Here is a 21,999-nt window from a genome sequence, read left to right on the forward strand (position 1 = left end):
CTCTGACTGGCACAGGAGGGCCAAAGGCTGGATCTGCACCACCATTGACAGTGTTACTCTCCACCATATGGGTTTCCTGACCTAAGCAATAAGAACACAAAATGAGGGTCTAAGATGACAGAGTGCGGGAAATAAAGGACTTACATTTATATGGAACCTTTCCTGGATTTATATGATATATAAATTATATAAATATTATGAGGACACGCAGTCCCCTTTTATTGTCATTTAGTAATACGTGCATTAAGAAATGATAAAGATGTTTTTCCAGAATGATATCATGAAAACACATGACAAACCGACTTAAAAACTAACAAAAACCACATAATTATAACATATAGTTACAACAGTGCAAAGCAATATCGTAATTTGATAAGAACAGACCATGGCACAGTAAAAGTCTCAGAGTCTGTCGAAAGTCCCATCATCTCACGCAACGGTAAACCTCCAGCGCCGCCAACTTGCCGATGCAGCATCCTGGAAGCATCCGACCACAGTCCGACTCTGAGTCCGTCCGAAAAACTCCAAACCTCCAACCACCTATTCAACACCGAGCACCGAGCACCATCTCTGCCCAGCATTTCGACCCCAGCCCCGGCAACAGGCGATACGCAAAGCCGAGGATTTGGGGCCTCCATCTCCGGAGATTCTCGATCGCACAGTAGCAGCGGCAGCAAAGCAAGCAATTCAGAAGTTTCTCCAGATGTTCCTCTGCACTTCACAGCTGTCCCCATCAAATCCAGATTGTGCACGGCACCCCTAGTTACACATTATTCATTCCGAAAGGCCGCACGTGCTGTGTCGTGCCATCTTCTCCTCCCTCCAACTGATTTCTCAGGGCCCTTGACAGCTAACAAAGTGCTTTGGAGGTGTAGTCTCTACTACGTGAAAGGTATTGGAACAAACAGCCTGAGTTCTGCAAGCACTGAGGTGATTTATCAGGCCATCTGTCCATGTGATGGTGTGACTCCAACTCCCTTTTCTCAAAATAATTATTTCACACCCACTGACAGAGCGAGCACTGGAGCCTGTGTTCAACACATCCACAAGGGGATTCAGTGATAGGCTGATTTGTGCACTCACACTACTTCGACTCCTTCACCTTGACTCAGCTCATCCGCACCGCTACTCTAACATCCTCTCCGTGAAGTTACAGGGGAAAATTCTCCCCTAAATAATTTCACCCTGAATAAATGTTCCTCTTCAGCCTTTGTACTTCTCCATTGGTACTGACTCTATAAATAAGTCGCTTGATTAATTCTGTGCATCTGGAAACACACCGACCACTAGAGTATTCACTGCAACTTCAGTTTCCAGCAGTTACTTGTTCAGGAGTTCCAGAATTTCTGCTCTCTCCCTGTCCGCATTTATCTTCTACTTCCAGACAGATCACCCATCACTGGAAATCCTCCCATTCACTCCCTCCACCAGCATCTCTAGAGTCTTTCAGTCTCTCTTGGTTTCTCACAGCCTTGACACTCCCTCTGTCTTCTACTTCTCTCCTTCTTTCCATTGCAACACCCATCTCATTTCCTATTGCAACACCCATCTCATTTCCCATTGAAACACCCATCTCATTTCCCACTGGAGATCCAATGAAAAGTAATCAGTTTGAAATATTAGCAACACACATCAAAGTTGCTGGTGAACGCAGCAGGCCAGGCAGCATCTCCAGGAAGAGGTACAGTCGACATTTCAGGCCGAGACCCTTCGTCAGGACTAACTGAAGGAAGAGTTAGTAAGAGATTTGAAAGTGGGAGGGGGAGGGGGAGATCCAAAATGATAGGAGAAGACAGGAGGGGGAGGCATGGAGCCAAGAGCTGGACAGGTGATTGGCAAAAGGGATATGAGAGGATCATTGGACAAGAGGTCCGGGGAGAAAGACAAGGGGGGGGGGAACCCAGAGGATGGGCAAGGGGTATAGAAGGGGTATAGTCAGAGGGACAGAGGGAGAAAAAGGAGAGTGAGAGAAAGAATGTGTGTATAAAAATAAATAACCAATGGGGTACGAGGGGGAGGTGGGGCATTAGTGGAAGTTAGAGAAGTCAATGTTCATGTCATCAGGTTGGAGGCTACCCAGACGGAGAATGAGGTGTTGTTCCTCCAACCTGAGTGTGGCTTCATCTTTACAGTAGGGGAGGCCGTGGATAGACATGTCAGAATGGGAATGAGATGTGGAATTAAAATGTGTGGCCACTGAGAGATCCTGCTTTCTCTGGCGGACAGAGCGCAGGTGATCAGCAAAGTGGTCTCCCAGTCTGCGTCGGGTCTCGCCAATATATAGAAGGCCACATCGGGAGCACCGGATGCACTATATCACCCCAGCCGACTCACAGGTGAAGTGTTGCCTCACCTGGAAGGACTGTCTGGGGCCCTGAATGGTGGTAAGGGAGGAAGTGTAAAGGCATGTGTAGCACTTGTTCCGCTTACAAGGATAAGTGCCAGGAGGGAGATCAGTGGGGAGGGATGGGGGGGGGACGAATGGACAAGGGAGTCGCGTAGGGAGCGATACACTTATCCTTGTAAGCGGAACAAGTGCTACACATGCCCTTACACTTCCTTCCTTACCACCATTCAGGGCCCCAGACAGTCCTTCCAGGTGAGGCAACACTTCACCTGTGAGTCGGCTGGGGTGATATACTGCATCCGGTGCTCCCGATGTGGCCTTCTATATATTGGCGAGACCTGACGCAGACTGGGAGACTGCTTTGCTGAACACCTACGCTCTGTCTGCCAGAGAAAGCAGGATCTCCCAGTGGCCACACATTTTAATTCCACATCCCATTCCCATTCTGACATGTCTATCCACGGCCTCCTCTACTGTAAAGATGAAGCCACACTTAGGTTGGAGGAACAACACCTTACATTCCATCTGGGTAGCCTCCAACCTGATGGCATGAACATTGACTTCTCTAACTTCCGCTAATGCTCCACCTCCCCCTCATACCCCATCCGTTATTTATTTTTATACACACATTCTTTCTCTCACTCTCCTTTTTCTCCCTCTGTCCCTCTGACTATAACCCTTGCCCATTCTCTGGTTCACACCCCCCCTTGTCTTTCTCCCCGGACCTCCTGTCCCATGATCCTCTCATATCCCTTTTGCCAATCACCTGTCCAGCTCTTGGCTCCGTCCCTCCCCCTCCTGTCTTCTCCTATCATTTTGGATCTCCCCCTCCCCCTCCCACTTTCAAATCTCTTACTAACTCTTCCTTCAGTTAGTCCTGATGAAGGGTCTCGGCCTGAAATGTCGACTGTACCTCTTCCTAGAGATGCTGCCTGGCCTGCTGCGATCACCAGCAACTTGATGTGTGTTGCTTGAGTTTCCAGCGTCTGCAGTATTCCTGTTGTTTGCAGTTTGAAATATTCACCACTTTATATTATACAATAACTTAGACAAGTGAACTAAACATATCTCCATGTCTGTAGATGACACAAAGTTGCGTGGGAGGGTGAGTGTGAATTCTAACTTTGAGAGGACGTGGGATTGGGATATACATGTCAATCAGCATAGTGACGGTCTCAGATAGGGGGAGATGCAACAAGACCTGGGTGGCCTGGTGCTCAGTTAGATAAATTTGGAAGTGACATCAATCTGCAGCTGTGGTCCTGGGGAAATCCCACAGCACTTGCTGAAATAAAGCAGGTGATTCCTTCAATTCCCTATCAAAGATTTTCCCCTGACTAAAAATGCTTTCCCTGGCCATTCTCTCATGGGTATCATTTTCTGAATTGCAGTGTTCTACTCCTTTCAACACCATTCTGCACATGCCAGGAAGACTAGCTGAACAAACATTAACGTAAGGAAGCCACATGGTGTCACCACTCCTACCTTCCCAAAGCTGCCTTTTCCTAGCACCATCAAGAAGTTGAAGTCAGTCAGCTTCATCCGGTCTCGATTGCCGTTGTTGTCAATTTTGGACCAAGAATCAGATCTCTTCTCCTCAGCCGCCTTAGATCCTGGTCCAATTCTGGCTCTCTAGAAAAAGACAGAAGAACACCAGGAATAATACTCAAGCTAAGGCAAAAATGATGAGGCTGTGGGGGCGTGGGAGATACAGTGATACAGGAGGTAGCACCAGAGACCCCTTTCAATCCTAACTTCAGGCATGTCTATGTGCAGTTTGCATCACTTGGGTTTCCCCTGCGTATTCCAGTTTCCTCCCACATGCAAAGGTGTGCAGGCTGATAGGTCTATTTGCTGCTGTAAATTGCCCCTACCATGTGGACGAGTGGCAAAACCTGGAGGAAACTGAAAGGAATGTGGGGAGAATAGATGACAGGGAAAATTAAGGGGGAATGGAATTGTCTGAGCTACTATCAACTCAATAGGCAGAGTTGATACAAGCTCAAACAATCCCCTTCCTATGACAAAAGAAAAGTGGCGTAGGTCAGAACGGTCCAAGAAGAGGAACCAGCTGTTACAGTCTGGGTGCGAGAGGCTGTTAGAAAAGGTCTTTTAATTCAGGGTCAGAAAATTGCTGGCAACTGCAGTATTTACTGTCCATCTCATTGCCTTTGAGAAGGTGGAGGTGAGTTATTCCCTTGAACAGCTGCAGCCCTTGTGCTGAAGGTACTGCCACAATGTGGTTGGGGAGTGAGTTCCAGGATTTCGAAAGAACAGTGATATACCTCCAAATGAGTAAAGAGTGTGACTTCGAGGAGAAGCTGAAGGCAACAGTGCTTCCATGTTCCAGCTGCCCTGCTCTTGGTGGGACAGGTGGCAGGTTTGGGAAGTGTTGTCAAAGCATGACAAAACTACATTAGGAACAGTCACAATTGCAGTCAGTTGAAGCAGGGACTATTAGAATGCAAGGGCTGGGAGAAATAGTATATTCCAAAAAGTGGAAAGTCTTTTAATGCCTGGAGTGGCCATTACATTCCCAGAAGTGCTGGGGGAATGAAGCTCCTGGAGGATGTATTATCTTCTGAGATGTGACTATAGCCCAAGAACTAGGGTAAAGACTGCCAAGTGGGGTACTAGGTCTCACAAGTTAAATTTTCATAAGTGCAAAGAATGTAAGTGGCACAAAGACTAAAATGGTGACCAGACAAAAGTAGGTCCTTTAGAGATCAGCATGTTCACCTATGTCCCCAAACAGCAGGACATGCATTGGATTTTTAATGAGTATTCCTCCTCGATATTTACTGAGGAGAAATCATGATAGCTCGGGAGATAAGGGAAACAAGTGGAGCTGTTTTGAGGAACATTCTTTTTATCAGGGAGGACGTAGTTGCAGCCTTACAGTGTATTAAAGTGGTTAAATCCCCAGAGCCTGACCAAATGTATCCTTGGACTTTAGTGAAAGCTAAAAGAGAAATTGTGGGGATTATCCCTTGCAGAGATATTTGCTTCATTATTAGCCATTGGTGAAGTTCACAAAGAGTGGGTGACCAATATTGTTTAAGGGCAGCAAGGACAAGCTAGTGAACTACAGGCCAGCCAGCCTGACATCAGTAATGGGGAAGCTCTGAAGGGAATTTCAAGAATAGGATCTACCTGTGTTTGGAAGGAAAGAGTTTAATTAGGAGGAGTTAGCACTGATTATGCATGGAGCGTCATATTTGATGATTGTTCTGGAGTGTTTGGAAAGGTTACACAAAAGGTAGACAAGGGTAGGGCAGTGGATGTTTTCTGTTCAGACTTCGCCAGGGCTGATCTGTAAAGTCAGGTCCCATAGAATCTAGGGAGCAGTAGTTAGGTAGATTCAAAATTGGCTCAAAGATGGGAAGCAGAGGGCTTTCTTGGAATGGAGGCCAGTGATTAATAGTGTGCCACAGGAGCTGGTGTTGTTATTTATTATTTATAAAAATGAGTTCAATGCGAATTCACAATACATGATCAGTAAAGGTCCTGAAATTAAGAGGTGTTGTTGATAGTGAAGAATGGACCTTGATCAGTTAGGGAAGATATCCAAGGAATGTAAAATACATTTCAATACAGATAAACATGAGGTGATGCACTTTGGCAAGTCAAACCAGCCTAGAACTTATACAGGTGTCCCCTGCTTTTCGAACATTCGCTTTACGAAACCTCACTGTTACGAAAGACCTACATTAGTACCCTGTTTTCGCTTTCAGAAGGTGTTTTCACTGTTATGAAAAAAAAGCAGTGCGCGATAAAAGGCAGCGCGTGCCCCGAGCAGCCACTCTCCCACAGATTCGGAACGGCATTCTCGCCGGCATTGCTTAAACACATGCCTGTGAGCAGTCGTTTGCAAGATGAGTTCTATGGTGTCGGAAAAGCCTAAAAGAGCTCCTAAGGGTGTTACACTTAGCCTAAAACTAGACATAATTAAGCGTTTCGATCGTGGTGAACGAAGTAAAGACAACTTGAGTTTGGCTTGTGGAAGCTGACGAACATGATGTTGAAGAGGTTTTGGCATCTCATGACCAAGATCTGATAGATGAAGAGCTGATGCAATTGGAAGAAAAAAGGATAACAATCAAAACCGAATGCAGTAGCGAAATGAACGTGAAGCAACTGCATGAGATTTTCGCTGCAATGATAAAGTACAACTTTAATTTTGAAAGGGTACGTAGGTTTAGGGGATATTTGCAAGATAGTTTGAGTCCTTACAAAGAGCTGTGTGATAGAAAAATGCGTGAGGCTCAGCAGTCAAGCAAGCCTTCCACATCAGCCACAGCAGACGACGAACCTCGACCTTCGACATCGAGGCAGGCAGAGATAAAAGATGACCTGCCTGCTCTAATGGAAACAGATGATGACGAGATGACACCCCAGTGTCCCACCACCCCAAACCTCAGGCCACGGGACAGATACCGATTCGCGGAGAATGCGGCAGTAGCCGGGAGGCACACAGCACATCTTTAAGAAAAAAGCCGAAATAAACATGCTAATTGATTAGGTGCCGCCTGACACGTAATTGTCGGCCCAGATCAGAGATGATGCGATCGGAAATCGGCACTGATCTGGGCCGACAATTACATGCTGGGCGGCACCTAATTAATTAGCATGTTTGTTTCAGCTTTTTTCTTAAAGATGTGCTGTGTGCCTCCCGGCTACCGTTGCACCCCTGCATGCTTCGTGGATCGGTATCGGTTGGTGGCCTGGAGAGTGGGGGGCCACTGCACCACCCCAACCTGCCACGACTCAGTCTAACACACCATCATCAGTGGGCTGGGCGCTGTCCCAATTCCGGTGAGTGATACTACACTGTACATACATTATTTCTACTTTATATTGGCTGTGTATTTTTACGTGTTATTTGGTATGATTTGGCGGCTTCATAGCTTAAAGGTTACTGGAGAGCGCTTGTGCCGTGTTTTTCCCAACAGCGCTTGCGTGAGATTTTCTGCCGACGGGGTTTGCGTGAGATTTTCGCTCCAGAGAACAGTTCAGTAATGATTGTGGGAAAGTATTTCTACTTTATATAGGCTGTGTATTTATCATATCATTCCTGCTTTTACTATATGTTACTGTTATTTTAGGTTTTATGTGTTATTTGGCATGATTTGGTAGGTTATTTTTGGGTCTACGAACGCTCACAAAATTTTCCCATATAAATAAATGGTAATTGCTTCTTCGCTTTACGACATTTCGGCTTACGAACCGTTTCATAGGGACGCTCTACCTTCGGATGGCGGGGGAAACCTGTACCATGAATGCCAGGGCATATGGATTTTAACGGATCAGAGGGACTCTGGAGTACAACAGCCTCATCTGTTGAAAGTGATGTTGCCAATAGAAAGAGAGGCGAAGGAGGCATTTAGCACACTGGCTATCAGTCAGAGACTAGATGGGTGGGATCCATGGTGGGCGCTCAGAGAACTGAGTATAGAACTTGGGACATTATATTGCAATTACATTAGTCTTTTGTGAAGCAGTACTTGGAGTTCTGTATAAAGTTTTTTTTAACCTTGTTACAGGAAATAAGAGGTTAAATTAAAATAATCCAGAAAAGTCTTATGAACATGTTGCCAAGACAAGACAGCCTGAGTTAAAGTGGTTGGCCAGGCTCGCTCTTTATTCCTTTGACCTCAAAAGTTTATAAAATCATGATAAAGTATGGTAGCACTCTTTCTCCCCAGGATACGAAAGTCCAAAACTGCAGGCACAGATTTAGGGTGAGAGTGGAAAGATTTAAAGGGGATTTGAGGGGCAACTTCTCCGCACAGAAGGTAGTAAATTATGGAATGAACTGCCAGAGGAAGTGGTTGAGGTTGAGGCACGTTACAACGCTATAATTTACAAAGCATTTAGATAGGTACTGAACATGGAGAGATTGGGCTTAGAAGGATATGGCCCAAACACAGGAAATTAGGACTAGATGGGTGGGCACCATGGTTGGTATGGACTCGTTGGGCTGAAGGGCCTATATTGCCCTATGACTATAACTGGGATTAGTTGAGAGGAGCAAGGTTTGGAGGTACATTATTAATAGGGGTAGGACAGGTAGCATATGCACACTATAGAAAATGGGAGCGGCTGCTAACACTGGGGAAAATGCTAGGAACATTGGGAGGGATGTCAGAATAGGCTGTGTCACCAAGGTCCAGGAATAGAGGAGACTGCGCTGAATGCGTGGCTATGACAACTTCCCTACTGGGAGTCCACAGACACTGCAGATCATTAATAATATTTCCTCCTTGCTGATAATCAACTTCAGATGCATTTTAAGGCTGCATGCTTAGCCCATGGCTCTACTCTTTCTGAAACCATGATTATGTGGCTAAGCACAGCTCAAATGGCATCTACAAAAAAGCCAATGACTCCACTGTTGTTGGTAAAATCTCAGATGGAGATGAGGCAGCTTGCAAGAGGGAGGTAGATCAGCTGATTGAGTGGTGTCACAACAACAATGTCTCACTCTATGTCAGCAAGACCAAGGAACTGATTGTGGACTTCAGGAAGAGGAATTCAGACGAACACAGACCTTTCCATATTGATAGGTCAGTGGTAGAAAAGGTGAGCGGCTTTAATTTCCTGGGTGTCAACAACTCGTAGAATTTGTCCTTGGCCAAACACACTGATGCAATCACAAAGAAAGCACACCAACGTCTCTACTTCGTTCTGAGCTAAGGAGATTTGATATGTCAGCAAAAATTCTTAGGAATTTCTGTAGATGTACTGTGGAGAGTATTTGCCTGGTATGGAGCTGTCAAAGCACAGGATCACATGAAACTATAGAGGCTTATAGACTCAACCAACATCATGGGCACAACCCATCATTGAGAACATCTTAATAAGGGAGTGCCTCAAGGAAGTAGTATCTATCATTTAAGGACCCTCGCCATCAAGGATATGCCATCTTCTCATTGCTACCATTAGTGAGGAGGTACAGGAGCAGGAAGACTCACACTCAATGTTTTAAGAACATCCTCTTCCCCTCCGTCATCATAATGGATTGTCTCAATAATCAACCCATTTTTTATAATTTATAGATTTCTGTCTTGGCACTCTACCACAAAACAAGTTTCATGCCATATGTCAGTGATAATACATCTGATTCACACTCTTCTCTGAGATGATGGGGTATTTGTAGTGTACAGTTGACCATAGGTTCATCTGGAAGAGTGGAAGGAGATGAGGGTGGGCTGAGGTTTCTGGAACAGTATGGAACTAACAACGTCTCCAGATGAGCTTTGAAGTGTTCATCACTGGAAAGTGGGATGATTAGCTGCAAAGTTTCACCTCTTGCCACTGATGGGCTATTACTTCCTATGCCACTGATTTCAAGAACTGGCTGATGATAAAACAGCCTACAGAACATGACCTTTTCACTTTTCTGCAACAACATCTGCCCTCTGACCATCATTCTCCCACTGTGACTGAGTAACTGAACTGGGATGCACTCTGTACCAGCTCTACCCTACGATTCAGCTATGTGTGAAATTGGAATGGGGAAGAGGCTGATCACTGATGATTTATAATAGTCATCAGCAATGTTCCCTCAAATTTTTAGTAGTCAGTGTGCTCAAAAATCTTATGTTGTGCAAATTTTTTTCCTGTGACCAAAGTATGTGCGCACTGACTACACACGAGACAGTTTATGTAGGTTTACAAAATATTTGACATAAAACTGCACAGAGTAACAATAAAATAACATACATATTTAAGTCACACACACAAAAAATGCTGGTGAACACCGCAGGCCAGGCAGCATCTATAGGAAGAGGTACAGTCGATGTTTCCGGCTGAGACCCTTTGTCAGGACTAACTGAATGAAGAAATAGTAAGAGATTTGAAAGTGGGAGATTCGAAATGATAGCAGAAGACGGAGGTTGGGGGGATGGAGCTAAGAGCTGGAAAGTTGATTGGCAAAAGGGATATGAAGCTGGAGAAGGGAGAGGATCATGGCGTGGGAGGCCTAGGGAGTAAGAAGCGGGGGGGGAAGCTCAGAGGATGGGCAAGGAGTTATAGTGAGAGGGACAGAGAGAGAAAAAAGAGAGGGAAAAAAGGGGAAAGAAAAAATCATAATATTGATAATAATAAATAAAAAAGGAACGGGGTGCAAAGGGGAGGAGGGCCATTAACGGAAGATAGAGAAGTCAATGTTCATGCCATCAGGTTGGAGAGATTTAATTTTTATCATATTTAAGTCACTCAGTTATTTTTTTCTCTCTCCTGTCTTCAGCATTTACCCATTCTTTATAAATTCTATCTCGACTAATAGAACTTCCATCCCATTGATTGCTTTTGATTCTCATTAACATATCCAAATGACATTCACCTAAACAGTTTCTCAGCTTGTTTTTGAGTTGATTCATTAGGTTAAAACCTCGCTCACAGTCTGCACTAGACGCAGGAAAGGTTCCCCCAATATCCATCAACTGTGAAAGGTCACAAAATTGTTCATTTTGAAGTACAAATGCCACCATTTGAGCAAAGTTTGAAATCGGTTTGGATTTAACTTTTTCTTGCACAGAAAATTTGAAATCATTAAACTGTCTATTACAATATTTTTAGCTAGAAAATCATGGTATTTTAGACATAAGGCATTAACTTGTTCATCGCCAAATGTGAAGTCACAATCTGCAATTGCGGAGAAATCAAAAGTTGACCATTCTTGTACCTCAACTTTGATCTCCTCTTAAGTTTGATCGCTTTTGCTCTCGCTCATCTATAACATGCGTAGCACTCCTGTAATGGGTAATGACGGGTTCTGTTGCCTGAGCTTTTGTACACTGTCCAAATACGATTTACTTGCCAAATGACGCTTCAAAAAGTCAAGTTTCCAAATATCATCCCACTTCCTTCCACTAGCAAATTCTCCAGCAACTTTCGCATCACGACACATAAATATTTCCCGTAGCTGAACGTTCATGACCTCATGAGCTTTCAGTGCAACAGTTTCTACTATTTTGTAAAGCCATTCAACTTTAAACAAATTTGCTGTTCTTTTGTGCTTCACGCCCTTCGCTTCTTTTGAATTCGACATAGTGGATCAATATTTTTTCCAATAAAAACTTAGTAAGCTATCTACAGGATTTGAAACGGATCTTTGTAAACTTTATGATATGAACACTGTCCGCCAAACATGGCTGCCGCCGTGATGCAGCTGTATAAAGCGGAGCAGGATAGGTGAGGTGACGTAAATTAGTGACGTGCATTGTGATATTTGAAAAACCGACTAGTTAACAGAAACAGTTAGCTAAAAGATTATTTTCAATAAGTATAATTATTAACTACTACATTATTTTAGGTAACTAACCTTTTGTGTGCACATTAATTTCCTTTGTGCGCTGGTTGAAAAACGTGTGTGTCCACACACATGCGCACAGCTTAGAGAGAACTATGGTCATCAGGCTCCTACCCCCTTAAATAGACCACACCAGAACACAAGCTGGCCCCTCAGCCTGTTACATGGGCCCCTCTCCTGACTCAGAATTCACCCCATCCCATCACGGAAATCCCAACTCCACACCATTACCCAAACCCCTCTGGCAGTCTCTGGTTCACTCACCTCAAATTTCTGCCTCAGCTCCTCATTTCCTTCAACATCCTCATCAGGAGGCACAGGAACATTGTAGTACTCCCCTTCCTCTTGACTCAGCAGCTTGTACCTGCATAGGAAAGGTTACACTCAGCTTCAACCTGATCCTGGCTATCTGCTCACAGCCCAGTGAACATTGGTAGTAGGTGGTCACCTCTCTGACTAGAGGCTTGTGGCTTTTGTCATCAATATCAACAATGTAGTAAACTGGATTAACAAATCTGCAGAAGACACCGAAGTTGGGGGTATAGCGGACAGCAAGGAAGGCTATGAAAGCTTGCAGCGGGATCTTGACCAGCTGACAAATGGAATTTAATGCAGACAAGTGTTCACTTTGGAAACACAAACCAGGGTAGGATTCATGAGGTGAATGGAAAGCCATCAAGGAGTGTAGTAGAAGAGGGATCTGGAAATAGAGATCCATAATTCCTTGAAAGTGCTGTCACAAGTAGATAGGGACATAAAGAAAGCTGTTGGTAGAGTGGCCTTCATAAATCAAATTATTGAGTGAGGGAGTTGGGGTGTTATTTTAAAGTTATAAGACATTGGTGAGGCCTAATGTGGCGAATTGTGTGCAGTTCTAGTCACCTCCCTACAGGAAAGCTGTCAATAAAATTGAAAAAGTGCAGAGAAAATTTACAAGGATTTTGCTAGGACTTGAGGACCTGAGTTATAGGGAAAGGTTGAACAGGATTTTATTCCATAGAGCTTAGAGGAATGAATGAGGGGAGATTTGATAGAGGTATATAAAATTGTTAACGGTATAGACAGGGCGAATGCAAGCAGGTTTTTTCCACTGAGGTTGGGTGAGACTAGAACTAGAGGTCATGGGTTAAGGGTGAAAGGTGAAATGTTTAAGGGGAATATGAGAAGGAATTTCTTCACTCAGAGGGTGGTAAGAGTGAGGAACGACCTGGCAGTATAAGTGGTGGATTCTGATTTGAATTCAACTTTTAAGAGAAATTTCGATAGGTACGTAGATGACTATGGTCTGACTGCAGGTCAATGTGACTAGGCAGATTAATGGTTCAGTACAAACTAGATGGGTCAAAGGGCCTGTTCCTGAGCTGTAGTGTTCTATGACTCTAACACCGTTGTGCTTAAATATTCACAGAGGAGCCCAGAAGGTACCTCACACCAGCAATGGCTGTGTAATAGCACTGTATTTTCAGTGATGCAGAGGAAGAATCATCCAGCTTCCACCAGTCATCTGAGCTCAAATGCCCTCCCAAATGTCCACTTACAAAAAGTATTTACAACGTGGTGTGCCCACTGGGATTGGGGACTACCCCCACCCACAAGATAATGTCACCAAGGAAGGCAGCAGAACAGACACATCAAAGCAGAGCATTGGTATTTTTAGAAAACAGTTATCTTCACACAGCTCTGGAGCACAACAATGTTAAGTCTGTATGGCACCATGGAAACTGAACAAAGGCAGGCAAATGGAGCTGCGGCCACTATCCTGGTCGAGTGGCTCCCAGTCTCTGAAGCACGTTTGAATGAGAGATCATAAGGTGCTGCGCCACAATGGAATGGACACACTGGACATTTAAGTGTTTGGAGACCTGATCAGGATCATCCCATACGACAGAAATTGACCACACGAGCAGACATGGCTTTGAAATCCTTCAGTTCAAGAGAGACAGGAGCATCCTCCACTTACCAGCCATTGACTCCCGCTTTCTGCAGCTCTGAGATGCCAAAAGACAGTGATCCCATGAAATCATTTCTGCTGGTTAGATCCCAGTCCCATATTCCAATAGACAGCCTGCGGTCCTTGTCTGAGTCCTTTAGATTGCTGTTGAGGGAACATTACACGAAGACCAAGAGTTAGGAATCAAGTGGGGCTGGGGTCACAGGAAGGATCATTGTAATAACCAGGGCAAGTGTGTGGGAGAAAGTCTGTTTCCCACAACACGAAGAACAAGTGCCCCTCAGCGAGGCGCAGTTTGTTTTTGGTGGGATTGGTCCACCTCTTAGTGTTCTTGAGGCAGGCATCACAACTGCTGCCACAGTCACATTCGGGGCTTCGACAGGCAACTGAAGGAATGTTCTACTTGTAGAGAAAGTGGAAGGGATCAGTGTTCCCATGTGTATGTGCTCCCAGCTGCTGCCTGTTGAAGATACACACACGATACCTGTAGTATATATTAGTGAAGAGAGAGAGCATTCAAATCAGGCTGATTTATCAATAATGACTACTTTATGGAACATGGAGTCAGGTAAATATTTATCTGGAGACAAGGGGGTCTGCAGATCTGAGAATCCACAGCAATGCATTGCATGTGGTGAAGGGATAGAATTCAGGTTGACCTTTCAGGTTGAAACCCTGGTTTAACAGATGTTGCTCAATCTGCTGAGTTCCTCCAACAGACTCTTTGTTGTCCCAAATATTAATCTGGGAATGAGATAACATACATTCACACACACTATCAGCTCCTGCTAACCTACAGCCCTAACATCACCCATGCTCATACAGTCAACTCCAGGTTGTCTAACAGTTTGTATATGATTTGCCCTTACAATGTGAAGCTCTCATTCCAGGTTGGGTTGAGGGAACACTTAATGGTCCTGGTTTTCTGCTTGCTCTCACTCTTTGGGTCAGGAATCAGCTTCAACTTCACGTAGGGGTCAGAGAGGCCATTGGGGTCCATCGGTACAAGGTTCCGGGCTTCTTTCACTGCACAAAGACACAAAGCAAACAGATGTGGACTTAGCGCACAAGGTGCAGTACTACACAATCATAGACAAGATATATCATCCAATACCCAGCTGACCCATGATCTTCAACCGCCCCATTTTCTCTCCTATCCAATCCTACTTTAACCACACCCTCTTCACTAATGCACCCCAACTCCAACCCTACCCCTGAACTCTCCACCTACCCCAGACTATAGCCCAATCCCTCTTCACCCCATCCCTATCACTCGTGCACCTGCTTTTCCCACCCTTAGGGACAGACTGGGATCAGGTAGCATGTGTGGGACATACTACCTGCCTACAGTCACCATCCCAGCACTGATTCGGTTACCCCCACACACCATGCTGCCTGATCATAAGACCATAAGACATAAGAGCAGAATTAAGCCATTTAGCCTGTCGAGTCTGCTCCATCATTCAGTCATGGCTGATCCCTTTTTTCCCTTCCTCAGCCCACTCTCCATAACCTTTGATGCTATGTCCAATCAAGAACTCTGCCTTAAATACACCCAATGACCTGGCCTCCACAGCTGCCTGTGATAATAAATTCCACAAGTTCACCGCCATCTGGCTAAATAAATTTCTCCACTTCTCTGTTTTAAATGGATGCCCCTCTATCCTGAGGCTGTGCCCTCTTGTCCTAGACTCCCCTACCAGGGGAAACATCCTTTGCACATCTACCATGTCCAGGCCTTTCAACATTCGAAAGGCTTGAATGAGATTCCCCCTCATCCTTCTGAATTTCAGCAAGTACAGACTCACAGCTATCAAATGTTCCTCGTATGATAACCCTTTTCATTCTCAGAATCATCCTTGTAAACTTCCTCTGAACCCTCTCCAATGTCAGCACATTTTTTCTTAGATGAGGAGCCCAAAACTGTTAACAATAGTCAAGGTGGGGCCTCACCAGTGCCTTATAAAGCCTCAGCATCACATCCCTGTTCTTGTATTCTAGACCTCTTGAAATGAATGCTAACATTGCATTTGTCTTCCGCACCACCGACTCTACCTGCAAGTTAAACTTTAGGTTGTTCTGTACAAGGACTCCCAAGTCCCTTTGAATCTCAGATTTTTGGATTTTCTCCCCATTTAGAAAATAGTCTGCACTTTTATTTCTACTACCAAAGTGCATGGCCATGCATTTTCCAACATTGTATTTCATTTGCCATTTTCTTGCCCATTCTCTTAATCTAAGTCCTTCTGCAGCTTACCTGTTTCCTCAACACTACCTGCCCCACCACCAATCTTAGTATCCTTTGCAAACTTGGCAACAAAGCCATCTATTCCATCATCTAAATCACTGACATACAACATAAAAATAAGCATTCTCAACACAGACCCCTGTGGAACACCACTGGTTACTGGCAGCCAACCAGAAAAGGATCCTTTTATTTCCACTCGCTGCCTCCTACCAAACAGCCAATGCTCTAACCATGCCAGTAACTTTCCTGTAATGCCAAGGGCTCTTTGTCCTATCTTGTCCTGTGTCACCAAGTACTTCATAACCTCATCCTTAACAATTGACTTCAACATCTTCCCAACAATTAAGGTCAGGCAAACTGGTCTAAAATTTCCTTTCTACTGTCTTCCTCCTTTCTTAAAGAGTAATTTGCAATTTTCCAGTCCTCATGCCATAGTCGTCCAATGATTTTTGAAAGATCATTACTAATGGTTCCACAATCTCTACTGCAACATTTTTCAGAACCCTAGCGTGCAGTTCATCTGGCCTGGGTGACTTATGTACTCTTAGGTCTTTCAGCTTTTTGAGCACCTTCTCTCTTGGAATGGTAATTGTACTCACTTCTCTTTCCTCACACCCTTCAACAGCTGGTGCACTGCTAGTATCTTCCACAGTGAAGACTGATGCAAAATACACACTTAGTTCATCTGCCATCTGCTTGTCTCCCCATTATTATTTATCTGGCCTCATTTTCTAGTGGATCTATATCCACTCTCATCTCTCTTTTATTTTTACATACCTAAAAAGCTTTTACTATCCACTTTGATATTGTTTGCCAACTTGCTTTCATATTTCATTTTTCTCCCTCCTAATGGTTCTTTTAGTTGCTTTCTGTAGGGTTTTAAAAGCTTCCCAATCCTCTGTCTTGCTACTAATTTTTGCTTTGTTGTATGCCCTCTCTTTTGTTTTTACATTAGCTTTGACTTCCCTTGTCAGCCATGGTTGTACTATTTTGCCATTTTATTATTTCTTTGTTTTTGGAATACATCTATCCTGCACTCCCTCATTTTACCTAGAAACTCACATCATTGCTGCTCTGCTGTCACCCCTGCCAGCATCTCCTTCCGATTTACTTTGGCCAACTCCCTCTCGTACCACTGTAATTTCCTTTACTCCACTGAAATACTGCTACATCAGATTTTACTTTTTCCCCATCAAGTTTCAAGTTGAACTCAATCATATTGTGATCACTGCCTCCTAAAGATTACTTTACCTTAAGCTCCCTAATCATCTCCGGTTTATTACATAGCATCCAATCCAGTATAGCTGATCCCCTAAGTAGGCTCAACGACAAACTGCTTTCAAAGCCATCTACCTCATAGATGTTCAACAAACTAACTCTCTTGAGATCCATTACCAACTTGATTTTCCCAATCGACATGACTATCATAACATTGCACTTTTGGCACGCCTTTTCTAATTTCCATTGTAATCTGTGGTCCACATCCTCACTACTGTTGGGAGGCCTGTATATAATTGCCATCAGGGTCATTTTACCTTTGCAGTTTTTTAACTTAACCCACAAGGATTCAGCATCTTCTGATCCTATGTCACAACCTTCTACTGATTTGATGCCATTCTTTACCAGCAGAGCCACGCCAATCCCTCTGCGTACCTTCCTATCTCTACAATACAACGTACAACCTAGAACATTCAGCTCCCAACTACAACCATCCTTCCGCCATGATTCAGTGATGCCCACAACAACATACTTGACAATCTGTAAAAGTGCAACAAGATCATCCACCTTATTTCTTATACTTCGTGAATTAAGATATAACACTTTTAGTACTGTATTTGCCACCCTTTTTGATTTTGCATCCCTAATGCACTGGTTCTCACCTTGATGGGTGTTATTTTGTCCTATCATCTGCTTGCCCTTCCTGACAGTCTGACTGCACTCTATCTTTGCTTTTTCACCATCCATCCTATCCTGTGTCCCTTCATTCTGGTTCCCATCCTCCTGCCAAATTAGTTTAAAACATCCCCAACAGCTCTAACAAACCTGCTCACGAGAATATTGGTTCAGGTGAAACCCATCACTTTTGAATAGATCATAGCTCCCCCAGAAGAGATCCCAGTGATCCAAGAATCTGAAGCCCTGCCTGCTGCACCAGCTTCTCAGCCACACATTAATAGAATAGTACAGCCCTTCAGCCCACAATGTTGTGCCGACCCTCAAACCCTGCCTCCCATATAACCTCCCACCTTAAATTCCTCCATATACCTGTCTAGTAGTCTCTTAAACTTCACTAGTGTACCTGCCTCCACCACTGACTCAGATAGTGCATTCCACACACCAACCACTCTCTGAGTAAAAAACCTTCCTCTAATATCCCCCTTGAACTTCCCACACCTTACCTTAAAGCCATGTCCTCTTGTATTGAGCAGTGGTGCCCTGGGGAAGAGGCACTGGCTATCCACTCTATCTATTCCTCTTATTATCTTGTACACCTCTATCATGTCTCCTCTCATCCTCCTTTTCTCCAAAGAGTAAAGCCCTAGCTCCATTAATCTCTGATCATAATGCATACTCTCTAAACCAGGTAGCAACCTGGTAAATCTCTTCTGTACCCTTTCCAATGCTTCCACATCCTTCCTATAGTCAGGCGACCAGAACTGGACACAGTACTCCAAGTGTGGCCTAACCAAAGTTTTACAGAGCTGCATCATTACATTACGACTCTTAAACTCTAACCCTCAACTTATGAAAACTAACACCCCATAAGCTTTCTTAACTACCCTATCCACCTGTGAGGCAACTTTCAGGGATCTGTGGACATGTACCCCCAGATCCCTCTGCTCCTCCACGCTACCAAGTATCCTGCCATTTACTTTGTACTCTGCCTTGGAGTTTGTCCTTCCAAAGTGTACCACCTCACACTTCTCCGGGTTGAACTCCATCTGCCACTTCTCAGCCCACTTCTGCATCCTATCAATGTCTCTCTGCAATCTTCGGCAATCCTCTACACTATCTACAAAACCACCAACCTTTGTGTCGTCTGCAAACTTGCCAACCCACCATTCTACTGCACATCCAGGTCGTTAATAAAAATCATGAAAAGTAGAGGTCCCAGAACAGATCCTTGTGGGACACCACTAGTCACAATCCTCCAATCTGAATGTACTCCCTCCACCACCACCCTCTGCCTTCTGCAGGCAAGCCAATTCTGAATCCGCCTGGCCGAACTTCCCTGGATCCCATGCCTTCTGACTTTCTGAATAAGCCTACCGTGTGGAACCTTGTTAAATGCCTTACTAAAATCCATATAGATCACATCCACTGCACTACCCTCATCTATATGCCTGGTCACCTCCTCAAAGAACTCTATCAGGCTTGTTAGACATTATCTGCCCTTCACAAAGCCAAGCTGACTGTCCCTGATCAGACCATGAGTCTCTAAATGCCCATAGATCCTATTTCGAAGAATCTTTTCCAACAGCTTTCCCACCTCAGACGTAAGGCTCACTGGTCTATAATTACCCAAACTATCCCTACTACCTTTTTTGAACAAGGGGACAACATTCGCCTCCCTCCAATCCTCCGGTACCATTCCCATGGACAACGAGGACATAAGGATCTTAGCCAAAGGCTCAGCAATCTCTTCCCTTGCCTCGTGGAGCAGCCTGGGGAATATTCCATCAGGCCCTGAGGACTTATCCGTCCTAATATATTTTAACAACTCCAACACCTCCTCTCCCTTAATATCAACATGCTCCAGAACATCACCCTGACTCATATTGTCCTCGCCATCATCAAGCTCCCTCTCATTGGTGAATACCGAAGAGAAGTATTCATTGAGGACCTCACTCACTTCCACAGCCTCCAGGCACATCTTCCCACCTTTATCTCTAATCGGTCCTACCTTCACTCCTGTCATCCTTTTGTTCTTCACATAATTGAAGAATGCCTTGGAGTTTTCCTTTACCCTACTCGCCAAGGACTTCTCATGCCCCCTTCTTGCTCTTCTCAGCCCCTTCTTAAGCTCTTTTCTTGCTTCCCTATATTCCTCAATAGACCCATCTGATCCTTGCTTCCTAAACCTCCTGTATGCTGCCTTCTTCCACCTGACTAGATTTTGCACCTCACTTGTCACCCATGGTTCCTTCACCCTACCATTCTTTATCTTCCTCACTAGGACAAATTTATCCCTAACCTCCTGCAAGAGATCTCTAAACATCGACCACATGTCCATAGTACATTTCCCTGCAAAAACATCAACCCAATTCACACCCGCAAGTTCTAGCCTTATAGCCTTCTAATTTGCCCTTCCCCAATTGAAAATTTTCCTGTCCTCTTTGATTCTATCCTTTTCCATGATAATGCTAAAGGCCAAGGAGCGGTGGTCACTGTCCCCCAGATGTTCACCCACTGAGAGATCTGTAACCTGACTCAGTTCATTATTTAGTACTAGATCTAGTATGGCATTCCCCCTAGTCTGCCAGATCATCCTGTTTCTGCCGCACGGGGCAGGTGGCAATCCAGAAATTACTACCCAGGAGGTCCTGCTTCTTAGCTTTCTGCCTAGTTCTCTAAATTCTCTTTCCAGGATATCTTTGCTTTTCCTTCCTATGTCACTGGCACTAATATGTACCAAGACATCTGGCTGCTCTCCCTTCCTCTCCAAAATGTTGAGGGTTCTATCCAAGACATCTATGATCCTGGCAACCGGGAGGCAACATACCATCCAGTTGTCCTGTTTACATCCACAGAATCTCCTGTCTGTTCCCCTGATTATTGTGTCCCCTGTCACTACTGCTCCCCTCTTCTCCCTCTTTTCCATGCTCAGTGCCAGTAACATGGTCACAGCGGTGCTCTGTGCTAACTGCCTCTTCAAATTTCCATTTGTCCTGACAGTCACCCAGCTACTCGCCTCCTGCAACTTAGGGGTGGCTACTTCCCTGTAACTCTGATCGATTATCTCCTTGCTCTCCTGTACAAGCCGAAGGCCGTCCCACTGCTGCTCCAGATCCCTAACACAGTCTTCAAGGAGCTGCAGCTGGATGCACTTCATGCAGATGTAGTTCCCTGGAGCAGGCAACCTTCCTGCCAACAGGTATTGGTCGACAACATACAGCCACTTTGGGACGGAGTATATGAGGATATAGATAGGGTGGGGAGGCCTTACACTTTTGTACCAAGCACCACACTGGTGTCCTTCTGATTCATTGTACATTCTCACTCTTCCAGTTCCAGTAGCACATACTCAGCCCCTGCAGCTTACACATTCACCACTCCACTGTGTGCTGCTGTGCTGGGATCCTGTATGAACCACTGTCCTCCGCCAAACCTCCACAGCAAAGAACAACCCATTCTGTGTATAGAGTGACAGCAGTAGAAACTGGGGGGAAGAGCAGGAGGTGGGCTGGTGGTGGAGAGCGGAAGGGAGGGTAAAGGGGGAGAGAGAGGATGAGGGGAAGAAATAGGGGACAATTGGAGGAAGGGGGAGAGTGGGACAGGCGGGGGTAGAAGAGAGGGTTTGTAGAGAGGCTGTAGAAGGGGAGGGAGGAGCACGGGTGAAAGGGTGGGATGAGTGGGCGGAGAAGGAGGAGAGGCTAATGGGGGGAGGGAAGGGCCAGAGGAGAGAGAGAGAAGAAAGAAAGGAAGAGGAGGAGAGGGGGGAAGGAGAGGGGGGAGAGGGGGAGAGGGGGGGAGAGGGGGGGAGAGGGGGGGAGAGAGGGGGGAGAGAGGGGGGAGGGGGGGAGAGAGGGGGAGGGGATAGAAGGGAGAGAGGGGAGAGCAGGGGGGAGAAGGAGGGAAAGAGGGAAAAGGGGGAAGAGAGGAAAAGAGTGGGGAAGGGGGAGGAGAAGGTAAGGGGGAATGAAGATGGGGGAGTGAGGAGGTGAGGGGGAGAGGTTGGGGACCATTGGAGGAAGGAGGAGAGTGGGACAGGGCAGGGTGTAGAAGAGGGTGCAGAAGCGGAGGGAGGAGCAGAGGTGGAAGGTGGATGAGCAAGCAGAGAAGACGGAGAGTAGGAAGGGGAGAGAGGGTGAGATGGGGAGAGGAGGAAGGGATGGAGAGAGGGTGAGAGGGGGAGAGGGAGAGAGGGGGAAAAAGGGAGTGGGAGAAAGGGTGGAAGGAGGAGAGAGGGTGGAGAT

General features: G+C 45.2%; 1 protein-coding gene across 2 annotated transcripts in view; it reads right to left on the bottom strand.

The window, feature by feature from the left end:
• LOC140202856 (protein kinase C beta type) overlaps positions 1 to 21,999 on the bottom strand; it is a 379,624-nt gene that overhangs the window by 98,852 nt on the left and 258,773 nt on the right. For both annotated transcript variants that reach the window (XM_072268323.1, XM_072268322.1), the window contains exons 6-9: positions 14,484 to 14,640; positions 13,624 to 13,758; positions 11,928 to 12,027; positions 3,833 to 3,979 (exon numbers count right to left, since the gene is read on the bottom strand). In XM_072268323.1, the coding sequence (XP_072124424.1) occupies positions 3,833 to 3,979; positions 11,928 to 12,027; positions 13,624 to 13,758; positions 14,484 to 14,640 (539 nt within the window). The remainder of the gene's footprint in view (positions 1 to 3,832; positions 3,980 to 11,927; positions 12,028 to 13,623; positions 13,759 to 14,483; positions 14,641 to 21,999) is intronic.

Source organism: Mobula birostris, chromosome 9, assembly GCF_030028105.1.
Source record: "Mobula birostris isolate sMobBir1 chromosome 9, sMobBir1.hap1, whole genome shotgun sequence".
In the NCBI taxonomy this organism is placed as follows: Eukaryota; Metazoa; Chordata; class Chondrichthyes; order Myliobatiformes; family Myliobatidae; genus Mobula; species Mobula birostris.